At 45.2% G+C, this 16,148-nt stretch overlaps 2 protein-coding genes across 2 annotated transcripts in view; one reads left to right on the forward strand and one right to left on the reverse strand.

Moving 5' to 3' along the window:
- TMIGD1 (transmembrane and immunoglobulin domain containing 1) overlaps positions 1-16,148 on the forward strand; it is a 532,600-nt gene that overhangs the window by 300,616 nt on the left and 215,836 nt on the right. The gene's annotated exons all lie outside the window — the stretch shown is intronic.
- The window catches only part of CPD (carboxypeptidase D), a 239,753-nt gene that overhangs the window by 140,908 nt on the left and 82,697 nt on the right, over positions 1-16,148 (reverse strand). Inside the window, exon 3 of the mRNA XM_082244945.1 lies at positions 7,984-8,126. Within this exon, the coding sequence (XP_082101071.1) occupies positions 7,984-8,126 (143 nt within the window). The remainder of the gene's footprint in view (positions 1-7,983; positions 8,127-16,148) is intronic.

Consider the following 16,148-nt stretch of genomic DNA (forward strand, 5'->3'; position numbering starts at 1 on the left):
TGGGTACGTGTAGAAACGCATCCTTCAGATCGATAGAGGCCAGGAATTCTCCCGGACTCAGGGAGGCCACCACCGAGCGGATCGATTCCATGCGGAACTTTCGAACGCGCACAAAGCGGTTCAGAGCTTTTAAGTCCAGAATCGGATGCTCCTTGCCCTCCTTCCTGGGACACAGTAAAACCCCCAAAATCTGTCCGGATGAGGCACCGGGACGATTACCCCCTGGGAAAGGAGATCCTGTACCGCTTGATGCAGGTCTTGTAACCGCCCTGGGGTCAAATTAAGATTTGAGGGAAAGAATCTGTCCGCCGGCCGTGAAAGGAATTCGATCTTGTATCCTGATCGAATGATTTCCTGAACCCACCTGTCCGGGAATTCGGAGCAGCCAAGGTTGGAGGAAACCGCGCAAACGTCCCCCCACCCCTGAAATGGGTGAGGGCGCCCCTTAAGGCAGAGGCGGACAGAGGCGGACTGAGCTGCCGCACCGGCGTGGCCGGATCTAGGTTTGCCCACCCAGGGCTTTCTCTGGCCACTTTGGCTCTTGAAAGGTTTCCCCTTGTTCTGTGTCTTGAAGGCACAAAAGGACCCCTGATTTGGTTTAAAGGAAGGGCCCCGCTTACCGCGGAAAAACTTACCCTTAGGGTTCTGGGGCAACAGAGTGCTCTTGCCCCCAGTGACCCCTTTCACCAATTCATCCAGGGAGTCACCAAAAAGGCAAGACCCCGCATAGGGGATGTCAGCCACCGTTTTCCTTGAAGTCTGGTCAGCCGCCCAGCTTTTTAACCATATCAGGCGACGGTTAAGCACCGCGATACTAGACAGGCGCGCAGCTAATGAGGCCTCATTCAAGGCCGCATCGCACAAATACATGACCCCCTGATAAATCTGGTCCACCATCGCCACGGTAGTAGGGGGAGCAGAATCAGCCACGAGGGTGCATCTTAGCACCTTGGTCCAATCCGCCACAGCCTGAGCTGCCATGACAGAGGCAAAAATAGGTTTCAGCATGGAACCCGCCAGCATGTAAGCATGACGGGCAAGTGATTCCATCCTCCTATCCGTAGGATCCCTAAATACCGGGTGATCTTTGGTGGGAACCAGAGTAGCCTTGTTCAATCTGGCCACAGTGTGATCCACTTGAGGAGCCACACACCAGCGCAAATCCGTAGGGGACGCGAAAGGGTAAAGAAGTCGAAACCTCTTCGGCACCACAAAAGTGCGTTTTAAACTGCGCCTTTGCTCATTCACTGTAGCATGGAACTCAGCGGGGCAAGGGAAGACCTGCGCCGCCTTGCGAGTCCTGTGTGTACCAAAAGAGGACACAATGCCCGGAGGATTGGGCTCATCCTCTAAATGGAGTGTTTCTTTAATGGCAGAAATCAGCGCATCCATTAGCTGGGCGTTCCTCGGGCGTCCCAGGGGGGGAATCATCCACCCATGCAACCTCCGCCTCCACAGAGAAGAGCGAGACCCTGAAAGGGGCACGCCACCCACGGCAACCAAGTCAGATTCAGAATCAGAAGAAAAGGAAATCCTAGGCCTTTTTCTATCCGCACGTTCAGTCATCAGAATATCCACGTTTGACACCAAAGCCGCCACTGCAGCAGACAAAGTAGTCAGGGTAAAATATTCAGAGGAACCTGAATCACCCACCAAGGCTGGAGGGAATTTGCTGTCCTGAGATTCCATGTCAAAAGAAAAAGTTTTTTTTTTTTTTTTTTTAAAGTACTGGCCCTTTATGCGCGCCGCGGACCCCCACAGCGCACCGCTACACTAACTGTGATCACAGACCCCTAAGCAGGATAAACTGACACAGCCAAAAGGATTGCACAAGGAAAAAAGGACAGCAGACAGACCCCACAGGAGTGTTACCACCGCAGCCAAGTTCTTCTGAGAGAAAGGAGGAAGTGATGTCACCGCAATAGACTGAACTGAGACTTTAGGCTAAAGAAAAATGGTTGCCAATAGAAAGTAACAGGAGGCTTCGGTAAAATGGCCGCCGACATGTGCTCGGAACTAACGTTTTGCCACACACAAGATGGCGCGGCAAGGCGCCAAAGACACACCATATACATGCTGTATAAGCGCCCATAGTGAAGCCAGACATGCTGCCCACACCTACAATGGCGGACCGGCGGTGTTTTAACCCCGCAGCGGTCGCCACACATGCGTCTACCTCCAAAGCACCCTAAAGTGACACAGGAGAGGGACCCCAGAAAACCACGCAGCGCACTGACTGTGACAGAAAACTCCCGCAGGGATCGGGATCAGGGAGCCCAAAAAAGCACAGACATGAGGGGATAACACAGACACACAGGACTGCCAGCCCCAGACAGAGGCCCCACACAGAATGTACTTACCTGTACCCGATGGCGTGGGGTGCCTCTCATCGACGGGAAACCGCCCGCCCTCAGATGGCAGGGGTGCTGTCAGCCATAAACGCAGGACGCCAAATAATGCACGGATAACCGTGGATGAGGCGTCCGGATGAGGTAGCCACCTCACCGGCTGCACCCTCAAGGACAGGGATGGGTCGTTTGCGAGGCCGGGGCGAACACATGCACGATGCCGGGCTGGGATTTCATCTGACCCGCTGTCCTGGAGAACCAGGACGACCAGTCCGACTCCCAGCTCCGCAAACGCCGTCTTCATTCAAAGATCCGACTAACTAACGCTGACAAAATAAAAAGCTAGTAATGCAAAGAAAAAATAACATTTGCAGAAAATAAAAATCATAAAATAGAAGAAGAAGGCTGAGACTGTAGCCCCAGCACAGGGAAGCCTATCTACTCCTTAAGTAGGCAGAAGACAAACTGAGTTGGGATGGCTGATTGCAGGGGGTATTGGACCAGTGGGACAGCCCCCATGGGTGTGTCTATGTAAATGCTTTGTTTTTTAACAAGTCTTATGCCTAGCTACTCCTGTGGAGAGGAAGTCAATACCCCATTGGTGAAGACTGTATGAGTGGGCAGCGACTGTCGGAGGACGTAAGAGAAAATTCGATTTTTGTCTATCCCGTAAAATCCTTTTCTCTGAAGTTCATTGATGGACGCAGTCTCTGATTTTCATATCAGTAGGGTTATGCTGTCCCCTACAGGAGTAGGACACTAGGCAGAAAAAAGTTCTGGCTACGCCTATGGGCAGTCCCAGGGGGTATACCCTCTCTCTCTTCCTGCTATAGGATGTGAGTTTTGTATCAAAGCAGTGTCAGAGAAAATACCAACCCAACTCAAAATAGAGGGACGGTTACTGCGTCCGTCAATGAACTTCAGAGAAAAGGATTTTACGGTAAGACAAAAATCCAATTTTCTCCATCGTTCATTGACGGACGCAGTCTCTGATTTTCATATCAGTAGGGACGTTCCAAAGCAGTGCCATAAAATGAGGGGTGGGAACAGCAGGAAAATAAGTCTCCCCAAGGCTCAACATAGCCAACCAGACAACATAGGATTCATCAGAAAAACAAGATGAGACCCATCTGAAAAAAACATTAAACACACTCAAGGGAGACTAAGAACCCCCGAACCCCCTTAAACAGCAGCCTGCAAAACTTTGCGGCCAAAAGAGGCATCTGCAGATGCCAGCACATTGACCTTATCAAATTTTGTGAAGATGTGAACAGACGACCAGGTAGCCGCCTTGCAAACCTGAAGCACAGATGCCTGATGGCGAAAAGCCCAGGAAGCACTAAGCCCAGGGTAAGGAGGAACATGACCCTTAATTTAATAAGCCTGCACCACAGTCTGTCGGATCGATCTGGAAATAGTCGCAGCAGACGCAGGCAGCCCTTTCTTAGGGCCACCCGTGAGTACAAAGAGCGAATCTGACTTCCAAAAAGACTCAGTAGTCACCAAATACACCCTGATTGCCACAAACCACATCCAGAGTATGCAGTGCAAATTCCTTAGGATGTTTCGGCTTAGGGCACAAGCAGGGTAACACGATGTCCTCATTCAAATGAAAACTAGAAACCACCTTCGAAAGGAAGGACGGATCCGGACGAAATACCACTTTATCCCTGTGAACCACCAGACAGGGAGAACAGGACAATGCTGCCAGTTACATCACCCTGCATGCAGAAGTAATAGCCACTGGGAAGGCCACCTTCTGGGATAAGGGGAATCTCCCAAACACTGTTAAAAGGAGGGTTCTGGAGAACCGACAGCACCAAATTAATTAAGGTGGCAATGAAGGTCGCACCGGAGGTACCAAGTGTCTCAGCACCAGGGAATGGGTGGCCAGTTGCCTTTGGAAGAAAATTGCCAAGACCAAAACCTGTCCCTTGATAGTACTCAAGGCCAACCTTTGATCAAGGAAGGCCAAGACCTGAGCCATAGAGTAAGAGCGAGGGGGAGCCGCAAGGCACCACGCAATATACGCTTTCCACGTAGGATGATAGCTCTTCCTAGAAGTCGCTTTCCTCGCTTTAAGCAAAGTGGGGATCACTAAAGCAGACAACCCCCCTGTCCTTCAGCACCTGGCTTTCAACAGCCAAGCCGTCAAAGCCAGCAACCATTAAGCAGGATGGAAGATTGGCCCCTGAGAAAGTAGATCTTCTCTGAGAATAAGTCTCCAAGGAGTGTCTGCAACTAGCCTGCCTAGGTCGGCGTACCAAGTTCGGCGAGGCTAGTCCGGAGCCACAAGAATGACCAGAATCCCTTCCGCCTCGACCCTGTGAAGAAGTCTTGGCAGCAACTTGAGAGGAGGAAAGGCATACATCAGCGGATATTGAACCCACGGGGCCACCAGCGCGTCTGCGGCGTCCGCAAGAGGGTCCCGGGAGCAGGCCACAAACCTCTGCACTTTCCTGTTGATCTGAGACGCCAACAGATCTAGATCTGGAATGCTCCAAGGAATGCACAACTGCTGGAAAACCTCCGGATAGAGAGACCATTCCCCTGCATCCAAGGCCTGTAGACTGAGGTAATCCGCCTGCCAATTTTCCACTCCCGGAATGTGAACAGCGGAGAGAGCTGGAACAAAGCACTCCACCCATCGAAGGATGCCTGCCACCTCTAAGGCCGCAAGGACATTTTTGGTGCCCACTTGGTGACTAACATAAGCCATGGGCGTGGCATTGTCTGATTGAATGCGCACTGGACAACCCTGCAGGTGCTCGGTCCAGTGGACTAGGCAAAGCCTGATTGCTCTCAGCTCCAGAACATTGATCGTTAACCTGGGTTCTTCCAGAGACCAGACTCCTTGAGCAGAAAACCTGCCGAGAACCCCTCTCCATCCAGACAGGCTGGCATTCATGGTGACTATTGTCCAATATACAGGGAGGAAGGATTTCCCTTGCTTGAGCATCGGGGACCGAAGTTACCAAATCAGGGACCCTCTGGTCACCTGGCACAGCTGGATCGAATTGTCCAGGGAAGTTGGATTCTTGTTCCATTTGAGAAGGATTTCCTTCTGGAGGATCCTCGTGTGGAATTGAGCGAAGGGGACCGCCTCGAAGGATGACACCATCGGTCCCAGAACTCTCATACAGGTCTGAAGGGACGACCATTTGCTGGACATCAACAGCTGAACCGCGGTCTGGAGTTTTTGGAGCTTTTCCAGAGGAAGAAATACCCTGGCGGAGAACGAGTCCAACGTCAGGCCCAGATAGTCCAATCTCATTGAAGGGACCAGAGACAACTTCTGAAGATTCAGAATCCACCCAAACTCCTCCAGAGTTCTCATGGTGATCTCCAAATGTGTCACCAGCACTGAGGGAGACTTCGCACGGAGAAGCAGATCATCCAAGTAACCCAGGACCAATATCCCCCCACTGTTGCAACAGCGCCAGGACCGGAGCAAACGCCTTGGTGAAGACCCGAGAAGCAGAGGCGAGACCAAAGGGTAACGCCACAAACTGATAGTGATCCTCTCCCATGGCAAAATGGAGAAACCGTTGGTGACCTGCACATATGTCTATGGAGGCCAGGAAATCCCCCTGATGTAGGGAAGCCACCACTGTGCAAACTGATTCCATCTTGAATTTTTGAATTCTCACAAAGCAATTTAGTGCCTTCAGGTCCAGGATTGGACGCACCTTGCCCTCCTTCCAGGGGACCGTAAACAGGTTTGAATATAAGCCCTGAAAACGTTCCGCACACGGAACCAGAACTATTACTCCCTGTTGTACCAGGTCTTGAACTGCCCCAAAGAGAGCCTGCAAGCAATCCGGGGACAGTTGCACAGTGGAAGGGAAAAACCTTACCGGCGGGACGGATCGAAACTCGATCTTGTAACCGGACTGTATGACCTCTTGAACCCATTTGTCTTGTATCCAGGAGAGGCAAAGGTCCGGAAACCGGCAAAGACGTCCCCCCCACCCCAGATACAGGTGAGGGCGCACCTTCAGGCCGAAGGGGCCTTGTCCTCAGGTCTAGAGAAACTAGATTTGTGTTTGCCAGACCAGGGCCGCTTAAACCCACCCGAGGGAGTCTTGAGGGGCTTTGCCTTATCTACTGACCCTGGGGGGCGAAAAAAAACCTTTTGTGAGCTGAAAAGGAGGGACCCCGTCTGCAACACGGATCCTTACCCTTGATAGCCTGCGGGAGAGAGGTACTCTTACCCCCTGTGAGACCTTTGATAATGTCATCCAGGATAGCCCCAAAAAGGCGATCTCCTTGAAAAGGTAGATTCGTCAAGTCCTTTTTGAAGTCTGATCCGCAGACCAACACTTTAGCCAAAGTATACGCCAGAGGACTACCGCCGAAACCGACAGTCGGCCCAATACAGGAGGCAGTATCCAGGGCAGCATCGCAAACAAATTGCAGCCCCTGGGGTGTCCACTGGATCTATACATCCAGCCCGCTGCCCAAATCTAGCATAGTTACTTGTAGATCTCACAGGAAAAAATCAAGAGAAAGCCAACTAGAAAAAAAAAAAAAAAAAATGATCTAGAAAAAACGTTGCTAGGACCAGAGATCCCAGCAAACAACTAGGTCCTTACTCCTGACTAGGCAGATTAAAACTGACATCCTATAGCAGGAAGAGGGTATATCCTCTGGGACTGCCCATAGGCGTAGCCAGAACTTTTTTCTGCCTAGTGTCCTACTCCTGTAGGGGGCAGCATAACCCTACTGATACGAAGATCAGAGACTGCGTCCGTCAATGAACGATAGAGAAATATGAGGACTCCCTGACTAGGCAGGGTTTTAGGGGAAGCGCCAATAGTCCAAGGTTATAGGGAAAGCTTTGACAGTGTCCAATCACCTGAGGGTTTGAGACTACAACCCAAGGTATATGAATACTTTACCCATGTTCTGTACTGTACAATTAGAATATACTGTACGCGTTGATTTGTGAGAAATGCAGTTCATGTGAAGTGAACTGAAATCACAATGTTATTCTGTAACTACAAATTCCCCCATTCAATATATAATGGAGAAGGAGAGAAGGAAGTGTTAGTGATCCAAATTTAGAAAAAAAACTGCCTTTTGACAAACAAGACTACCTCCATAGTTCTGTAGCCACTTAAGCAAAAGAAGTATATTATTCACAAGAATGCCACTTAAAAAAAAAAAAAAAAAAGCATAAAAAAGAAAACATATGCAGCCACCTTATCTAAGGAGTGGTAGGCTACAACATACAAAATTTTTATTTTTAGGTTTAGATGCACCTAATTTAAGATACTCTGCTAAACCCCGGCAAAATCTTTACGCACCCAGGGATGATGTCACATAGAGTTATAACAGCTTTAGTGGTCAAAGGAAAGTTTGGGAGGTAGATTTAGATCATGCTTAGAGAGCAACTTTTAATACTCCTGTATAGTTCGTCGAGTGAGATGCACGAATTAGATTAGGGAGCCCTGGTCCTACAGACTGTCAACTGTCTTTCCTCCAATTGTTCTTAGGGAGACATCAACCTGTCTTTGTGTTTTCATTGCGTTTTCCAAATTTATTGTGTTTTCCAAATTTAAATCACAATGAAAAATCACATTAAAATGTCTATTTGTAACCACGGTGCGCAAAAAACAAAATATCACATTACCATTTCCATAAATGCTAAAAGAGACTCTCTGTTATTATTCCACTCCTGTGCAAGTTCAGATGCACGTGGGTACTTGCAGCATGACAGTTCAAACGTCACTTCCAAGCAGTTTCCATAGATATAATTGTAGTCTTGCATTCCACCTACAGAACAAAAATCACAGAGTCCATAAAGAAAATACAAATGATTATGTATGGTATTGTAAGGCCGTCTATTCCTTTACTGCTGCAAAGCAAAGGCATTGACAAAGCTGTGTAAGGCCATACACTGGCAAGAATGAGGGCATTTGTGCAAAGGGTAGCACAGGTGGATGTGTTAAGCTGTGGCCAGCAAGCCTATAGAAATCATTGGTAGACTGAACGGTGGTCACAGCAGTTCGCATGTAATCGCACATCAAGCGGTTACATGCGGTTAGGACTAGTAATCGACCGATTATCGGCAAAGCCGATATATCGAGGGCTGATATGCACTTTCCCCGATATATCGGAATCGCCCACCAAGATGACCGATATTGCCGATATTTTAGGAAAGTGCTTGTATCGGAGTGATGTCTGCAGCTAGAGGCATCACCTCAGTACCGGCGTCCATTGCCGATGGTCGGCTGTCTTGTAATGACAACCGATGCGGCTGAGAAGCCGCTCACCTCTGAAGACGTCTAGCCAATGACGAAACGCGTTAGGTGACGTCATACGGGCTTAGTGGAACACAAGCCAGAACTACCGCTCTCCACTTGCAGCTCACGTGTATGACGGCGGTTTTTGCTTGTTTTTATGGAGTAATATTCACGTTTTCCTCACCGTTTGATACCATTTGTTTTTATTGAACCTTCCTGATATTTTACCTGTTTTTTATCACCTCACTGGGATTGTATTTGTTGGAGTGACCGGGGTTGTGTGCAATATTAAACCATTTCCAAACAGTACTGCACTATCCGTTTTTTTTATTCCTTTTATTATACACCTGTGATTGGAGGTGACCCAACAGGAGGATTATCATTCCAAGAAGGAGCAATTGTGTTTGAAGGAAATATACCCGCTTTGGAGACTACTAGCAGTAAGTGGTACTGCAGAGGGATAACTCTATTCGCCAGGAGGGAACGCATCCGGACCTGGAGAGGGTCTTTTAAGCACGATTGGTCTTAATGCCGTAAGGCATGTAGGACCCACATTTTCTGGTGAGTTTGAAATGTATCTATTTTCCACGGTGAAGGGATACCTGGGAAATAAAGAAAGAAGCACCTGCACTTTAATAATCTTTGGACTGTTTTTTTCACTTAGAAGTCACATTTTGGTGGATGATACCTTACTATGGACTGTTTGTTATAATTCATCAACTGTTTTTGTGCACATGAACTTTAGTTACTATTGATTAATAATTTTTTCAGATATCGTCATTTGTCACATTACGGAGCACAGTATTAATTTTATATTTTATATTTTATTTATCTAATTAGCACTATATTCTAATATCTACAGCAAGTTTTTATATTGTGTTTTTATATTGTCACTTATTTCCTCACTATTTTGGTTGATACACTTTAGCAAGCGCTATAGGTAATCACTTATCTCTGATTACTATATTTCAAGAAAAAAAATATATATATTTTTAAATGTACGAAAATATCGACCAATATTGGCCGAAACTGATATGCAATGGCCAAAATATCGGTATCGGCAACGAAAAACCGATGTCGGTCGATCACTAGTTAGTACATATATAAGCAAGTCCAGGGTCGTTTAGCTGTCCCTAAACACATGTAACTGCACTACGTGCAATTACATACACACAGCTCTGACCACCTTTCAGCCGGTCATTGAATTGTACATCGTGATTGGATCCACTTTTGCTACCCTCCCACACAAATACACTCATTCTTAGTTGTGTATGGCCCTACACTTTGACACATCAGCATATTGGCTGCAGAGTACACAATTACAATACAAAAAAGGAGACAAGACGATGCCAGTTTTAGTGACTTGCCTTAGACATTTATTCAAACAGTAAGCATATTGCAAGCCAGCCTATCTAAGCTTGTATACAAAGAACAAATCCACCAACACACACATGGGATAGGGACTTCTATCATGCTATGTAAGCAAACAGAACCTTGGAGATACCAACATTACTGTCCCATTATATCAATTACTTTTTAATGTTGACCACATACAACTAAATTGCTGGTACAGTTACTAACAGTGAAAAAGACAACTATCAGAAATGTTGTCCTCAAAACCTTAAAGCGTTTGTTACCCCAACACTTTATATCCCTGATATGTGCCTGCTGTACCATGTACTGAGAAAGTATTCTGTTCTCTTTATATGCTTCCTTTGTGTGGACTCCCTGATGATCCTGCCAGTCCCTCTGCTTTCTTATGATGGTTCGGTTCACAATATTGTGATGCGGGAACCAGCACAATTCCAGTACGGGTTCCCGCATCGCATGTCTCTGGCAGGCAGTTCACACTGCCCTATGTGAACCGCTGTGGGTGTTAATACAAAGTTAATGACAACCCCAGATTGGCTGGCAGATCGCAGTGCGAACTGCCAAATGGTGCAGGAATCAGATTGCATGGGTGTGAAATAAAAAAATGGTCCTGTACCATTTTGGAGCGAATGTGATGTGAATTCAGCCAGTTTTGCTACTTTGCCCAAGCCGTCTTTGTGACGTCAGCAGACAGATTTCAGCTCACTATCTGCTGAAAATGGGTAACAGGAGTGCAGAACGAACTGCACTCCTTTGATCCACAGGAGAAATACAGCCAAACAAGCTTTGGCTGTACTTCTCCATTAAAAACTGACCATATTAAGCTGAAGAGTACATCGTGGTCAGTTCTCTAGCTATGCTGGGAACTCTGTACTCTCCTCCAAAGATCAGACTTGTTCTGACACGCCCCCTTTTAACAGCCATTCACTGGCAAGCTCCGTGTGCTGCAGCTTCTTCTCCCCTCAGCTCTTATGCAGAACAGAGGGAATGTGATTTAAAAAAAAAAAAAGGGGAAAAAAAGGTATTTATGTTTTTGTTTTTTTTTGAATATCTTTTCACAAATGTTTTGCATTTAATTTCGATTTTAAACTGAATGTGTTGTTTTACAAGGTGATCATTTACAATCACTTTAAGCTTAAATTATTACTAAACCCTGCATTCACTATATCTGGTCTCCCACAGAACACAGAACATCCAAATGCAATTATTTTAGTAAATATAAACTGCTAAATACCTTTGCTCATCGACAGTATATAGCAGCCATGTGACTTCTATCTGTTCCTGGTGAAGCTTGTAGGAGGAGGAGATGCCATAGTGATCTGAGCTGTCCTATGAGGCTGCAGGGCTCCAGGCCCTGTCTTGACAGTGCTGATTGGCCCTGTGCTGATCACATGCACTCTCCCAAGAAGAAGAAAAAAAAACTCTCACAATACACACCAAACTGGGCATGTGCAGCCTGACGCCAAAGGTTCCGTCTTACTCTGGACATGTTTTGGAGTCCATGGAAAAAGAGGATGATCTGTGCATACAAGATCAAGTAGCCTTTTTACACAATGCAGAGGATTAACCTCTTTGGTTCTCAGGTAAGTAAAACAAGCATGCCTTACTGCAAATACAGACTGATTTTACGGTTGTATCTTTAGTAACACTTTAATTGAAGAAGATTTGTGATCTACAAGAAAAACTTGATTTTTTTCCAAGTCTGGATTCAAAAGCAGTGTTTATCTTAGGATGTAGGCAACAACTTAAAGTATGTTCTACTATATATTAGCATGCAGACATCTTCCATATGCACAGTTGGAATTTCCCCCAACTTAAAATAGAAATTACACTTAACTATCTTAATTGTGATCCCAGTAAAAATGGCATCTGAACTTCTGCTCTTAGTCACCTATTCTCACCTAGCTGACTTACTGGGCAAAAAAAGGAGGGGAAAAAAAGGACACAATGACCCTGTGTTCTTGACTCCTGTAAATGTGTTAACCTTGTTAAGCTGGCCTACACTATACAGTGTGGAAAGCTAATTTTCCTGATGTGAATAGTGAATTTTGGACAGCAAGCTCTGCCAACTGTATAAATACCTGAATGATGGATACATCTGACTGGATACAGACACTGCTTGACTGACAAGTTTTCTGCCCAACTCCATTCATTTTACAATAGAAGGATGTTGGTAGGGGGTGTTTGAAAAGGCCAACCAATAAGTTTCCAAACAGATAAACTGGTTCCTGATGAACTGTCCAAGACCAAAAGCAGTGTATAAAGCAACAGAGCTTTGATTGGCTGAAAGTTCTCTTCCTACCCTTTCAAAGTTAGGAGCTGCCCATCTCTGTATTTCCAGGAAACTCTTTCATCTCCCATCTCTGTCTTTCCAGGACTGACCTCTCTCAGGACTACCAAAATCCCTGCCTGTACTTTTAATGCTTCCCACCTTAAGCCTTGCCATAATTCTCAGTACTGCCTATTGGATCACTGAAAGGGCTTCCGATGGCACAAACAGAATTTCTATAAGTACTTTCAATGGTGCCCACAGAATCCATGCCAGGAGTTCCAGTTTGCTCCCTGAAAGGCCACTGGGCTTGTCCATTGACCCAGAGGTGTATATAAGTTATCAGTCCTGGAAGTAGCTGGTGCCGTGTCCTCTCTTAACAGCTACCCCTTGTTTCAATGAGATATAATACTCACTCGTGAGATGGCCTGACTGCTGCTGACAAGACTGACACAACTACTTGTTTGCAGTCTGCCTTGGCCTGCCTATTCTCTTGCGGATATCAACAGTGTAGCTGTCCTTGTCCATGCTCAGCCCCTTGGTGGGGTGATCCTGAGGCGTACAACCTGATACCAGCACACAGTGAAACCTATCTCCACTAGCAGTTGCTCTAGGAAAAGCAGGCTAGGGCAGGCTGTACCTCAGTGGAATCTGCATAATCTGCAGGGGTGGCATCATAACATCCAGTCTGGGAGCAGCACACAAAAGGTTTTATGTAGAGAATGCATTAGTGTCACTAAACCCAGAACAGTAAAATCAGTCTGTATATGCAGTAAAGCATGCTTGTTATACCCACTGTGCAACCTAGGGGGTTAATCCTGCGCATTGTATAAAAAGGCTGTTTGATTCTGGCTTCTCTGATCCTCCCCTTCTTCCACTGTCCCCAAACCATCTCCTGATAGAACAGAGCCTTGGGGCAAGCTGTATGTGCTCAGTTTCGTGTGTATTGCTAAAGGGTTTTTCATTTTTCTTGTGAGAGTGCATGTAATCAGCACTCGACCAATCAGCATTGTTCAGACAAAGGGTCAGGGGTCCTGAAGCCTCTTAGGACAATCGGGGGAGAATGAAAACTCCTCCTACAAGTTTTACTAAGACGTTGATAGAAGTTACAAGACTGCTATACAGTAATCCCCCGCTACATCGCGGTTCAGTTTTTGCGGTCCCGGTAATTCGCGTTTTTTTTTGTAATGTTATTTTACTATATAAATCATTAAAAATGAAAGATTTTTGTGTTTTTCATAGCTCTTGCTCTGTCTCTTAGTATCTTTTATGTGTTTAAATGAGTTTCTATTGTTTTAAAAGTGTGTTTAAAGACCTTAAAATGCTTTTACACGTACAGTGACAGTAAAAAAATCATGCCTACAATGCATTTTAATAGGGTTTTTCTATTTCGCGGAATTTCACTTTTCGCGGCTGGGTCCGGAACGTAACCCCCGCAATGGAGGGGGGTTTACTGTATACTGCTGCGAAAAGGTATTTAGCAGTTTATATTTAATAAAACTATTGCATTTCCATGTTCTGTGTACTGTGGGAGACCAGATATAGTGAATACAGTGTCCTGTGTTTAGGAACACTTTAATGTTAAAAAACCTTCTTCCTTAAGACCACTTTCAGATATTTCAGCTTTAGTGCAGTTGCAGTGCTTCCGCCACTGATTAGAAGGTCATTCTACTTGCAAAAAGTTGATCTTTAGTATGTTACAAAAATATAATATTTTGCAAGGATGCAGCACTTCAGGCTTGGTTCATACTACTGCAATACGATTTTGAAGTGATTTTCAGTGTGATTATGTAGTGTGACTTTGCATATTGTATGGGGCCAAATCCCAATGTAAATCACACCAAAGTAGGACAGGAACCTTATCCAAAACCATACCATGCTGAGTTGCATTGAAAAGACCATCATTGAATGTAACGTGTTTTCCTTTATCATGGAACTCAATTTGCCTCAAAGTCCTACTAGTGTGAACCAGCACTACCTGAACTCAGAAGGCCCCTTAGTTCAACTTATTCATATTGACTCTCTGATTAGTGTTTGATGTACCTGATCTGTGGACTTGCCTTCGAGAATTAGTGAAGCATCTCGTGAAAATTAAATCTAATTCATTGTGACTTCTACAACAAAATAATAGAAGATCTAACAATTATGTTGAAGATCTTTGTTCCATACCACATACCAAAGTGAAGCAAAAGAAAAAAGGATTGGTTACAAACAGCTAACAATCGGGTGCTGTATTACATTCTTTTTAAGCATTCACCAAGAAAAAGAAAGGTCAGATCTGATCTGGTTGGTCAAGAGAAAACCCCCACAGCCCTTTATTTCAGTATTATACAGCAGGCAAATTGTGATTTATACAGATGTTCAGCACATAGTACTGCATTGTTTAAACTGATAAAGAACAATTGTTGACAGGAATTTGGGAATTGTAAGCACGTTGGTATTAATGCTGGCACAACCACCCATAAGTGATCATGGGAAGCAGAAAAAGAGACACAAATGATGATGGATAAAAAAATTAGATCTAAATTGTAAGACCTATGCTGAGCCACAAATAAAGCGCAACAAGGTAGTAAATCAATGTGTTATCGTTTAATAAAGCAAGTGTCTGCCCTGTACAGTAAAACAGGTTAACAAAAGTTTAAACTTTCTGCCAACATTAATCAGGACCGGGCTGCAATGGCAAACATTATTCAGGCCAGTGAACAATGGAATGTTATATCTTTTCGATGTTGCAGAAGAAAACTTGAGTGTAGAGTACAGATTGGCCAAGATAAATATTATCAATAATGCAGCCATAGTTCTACATACAGATTTTCCCCCTAACCTATCTGTGAGATACACTATATGATATGATGTACTCCATATTATAGTTATTGGTTGTACTTTTTACATAACTTTTTTGATACTAATAAATACAAATTTTTATGAGAGTTGTAATGTCTTTCTATGCCGGACACCATTGAAATCCCTCTTCACTCATCCCTTATCTCCTATGGAGTAAGAGGGTGAATGTTCCCCACTTTTCTGTCACAAATGAGGGATAGTGTCTTAGCATATTATACATAAGGTTTGAATCTCACCCCGTTCATCATTTACAATGGTTCCAGTAATCCATCTCCTTGTCTTCAGCAAACTGTTTGGGGGCTTTCTTCTGCATCATCTTTAGAAAAGACTTCCTTTTGAGACGGCAGCAATGCAGACCAATTTGATGCAGTGTGCGGCGTATGTTCTGAGCACTGACAGGCTGACCCCCCAGCCCTTCAACCTCTGCAGCAATGCTGGCAGCACTCAAAGGTCTATTTCCCAAAGACAACCTCTGGATATGGCGCTGAGCACGTGCACTTAACTTCTTTGGTCGACCATGGCAAGGCCTATGGTGAGTGGAACCTGTCTTGTTAAACCCATGTATGGTCTTGGTCACCATGCTGCAGCTCAGTTTCAGGGTCTTGGCAATCTTCTTATAGCCTAGGCCATCTTTATGTAGAGCAACAATTCTTTTTTTCAGATCCTCAGAGTTCTTTGCCATGAGGTGCCATGTTGAACTTTCAGTGACCAGTATAACAGAGTGAGAGCGATAACACCAAATTTAACACACCTGAGACCTTGTAACACTAACAAGTCACATGACACCGGGGAAGGAAAATGGCTAATATGGCCCAATTTGGTCATTTTCACTTAGGGGTGTACTCACTTTTGTTGCCAGCAGTTTTGACAATAATGGCTGTGTGTTGAGTTATTTTGAGGGGACTGCAAATTTATGAATGTATGAATACCTGAACATCAAGGATTATAACATCCCTAATTTTTATATCATTACAAAAGTACACAAGTCCATGGAAAATCCACCGTGAAGACCGATAGTCTCCGCAATTAACGGACCGATGGAAAGAATTGGAAAATACCTTGACGCTC

This window comes from Pelophylax lessonae, assembly GCF_965119305.1.
Source record: "Pelophylax lessonae genome assembly, chromosome: 2".
Lineage (NCBI taxonomy): Eukaryota > Metazoa > Chordata > Amphibia > Anura > Ranidae > Pelophylax > Pelophylax lessonae.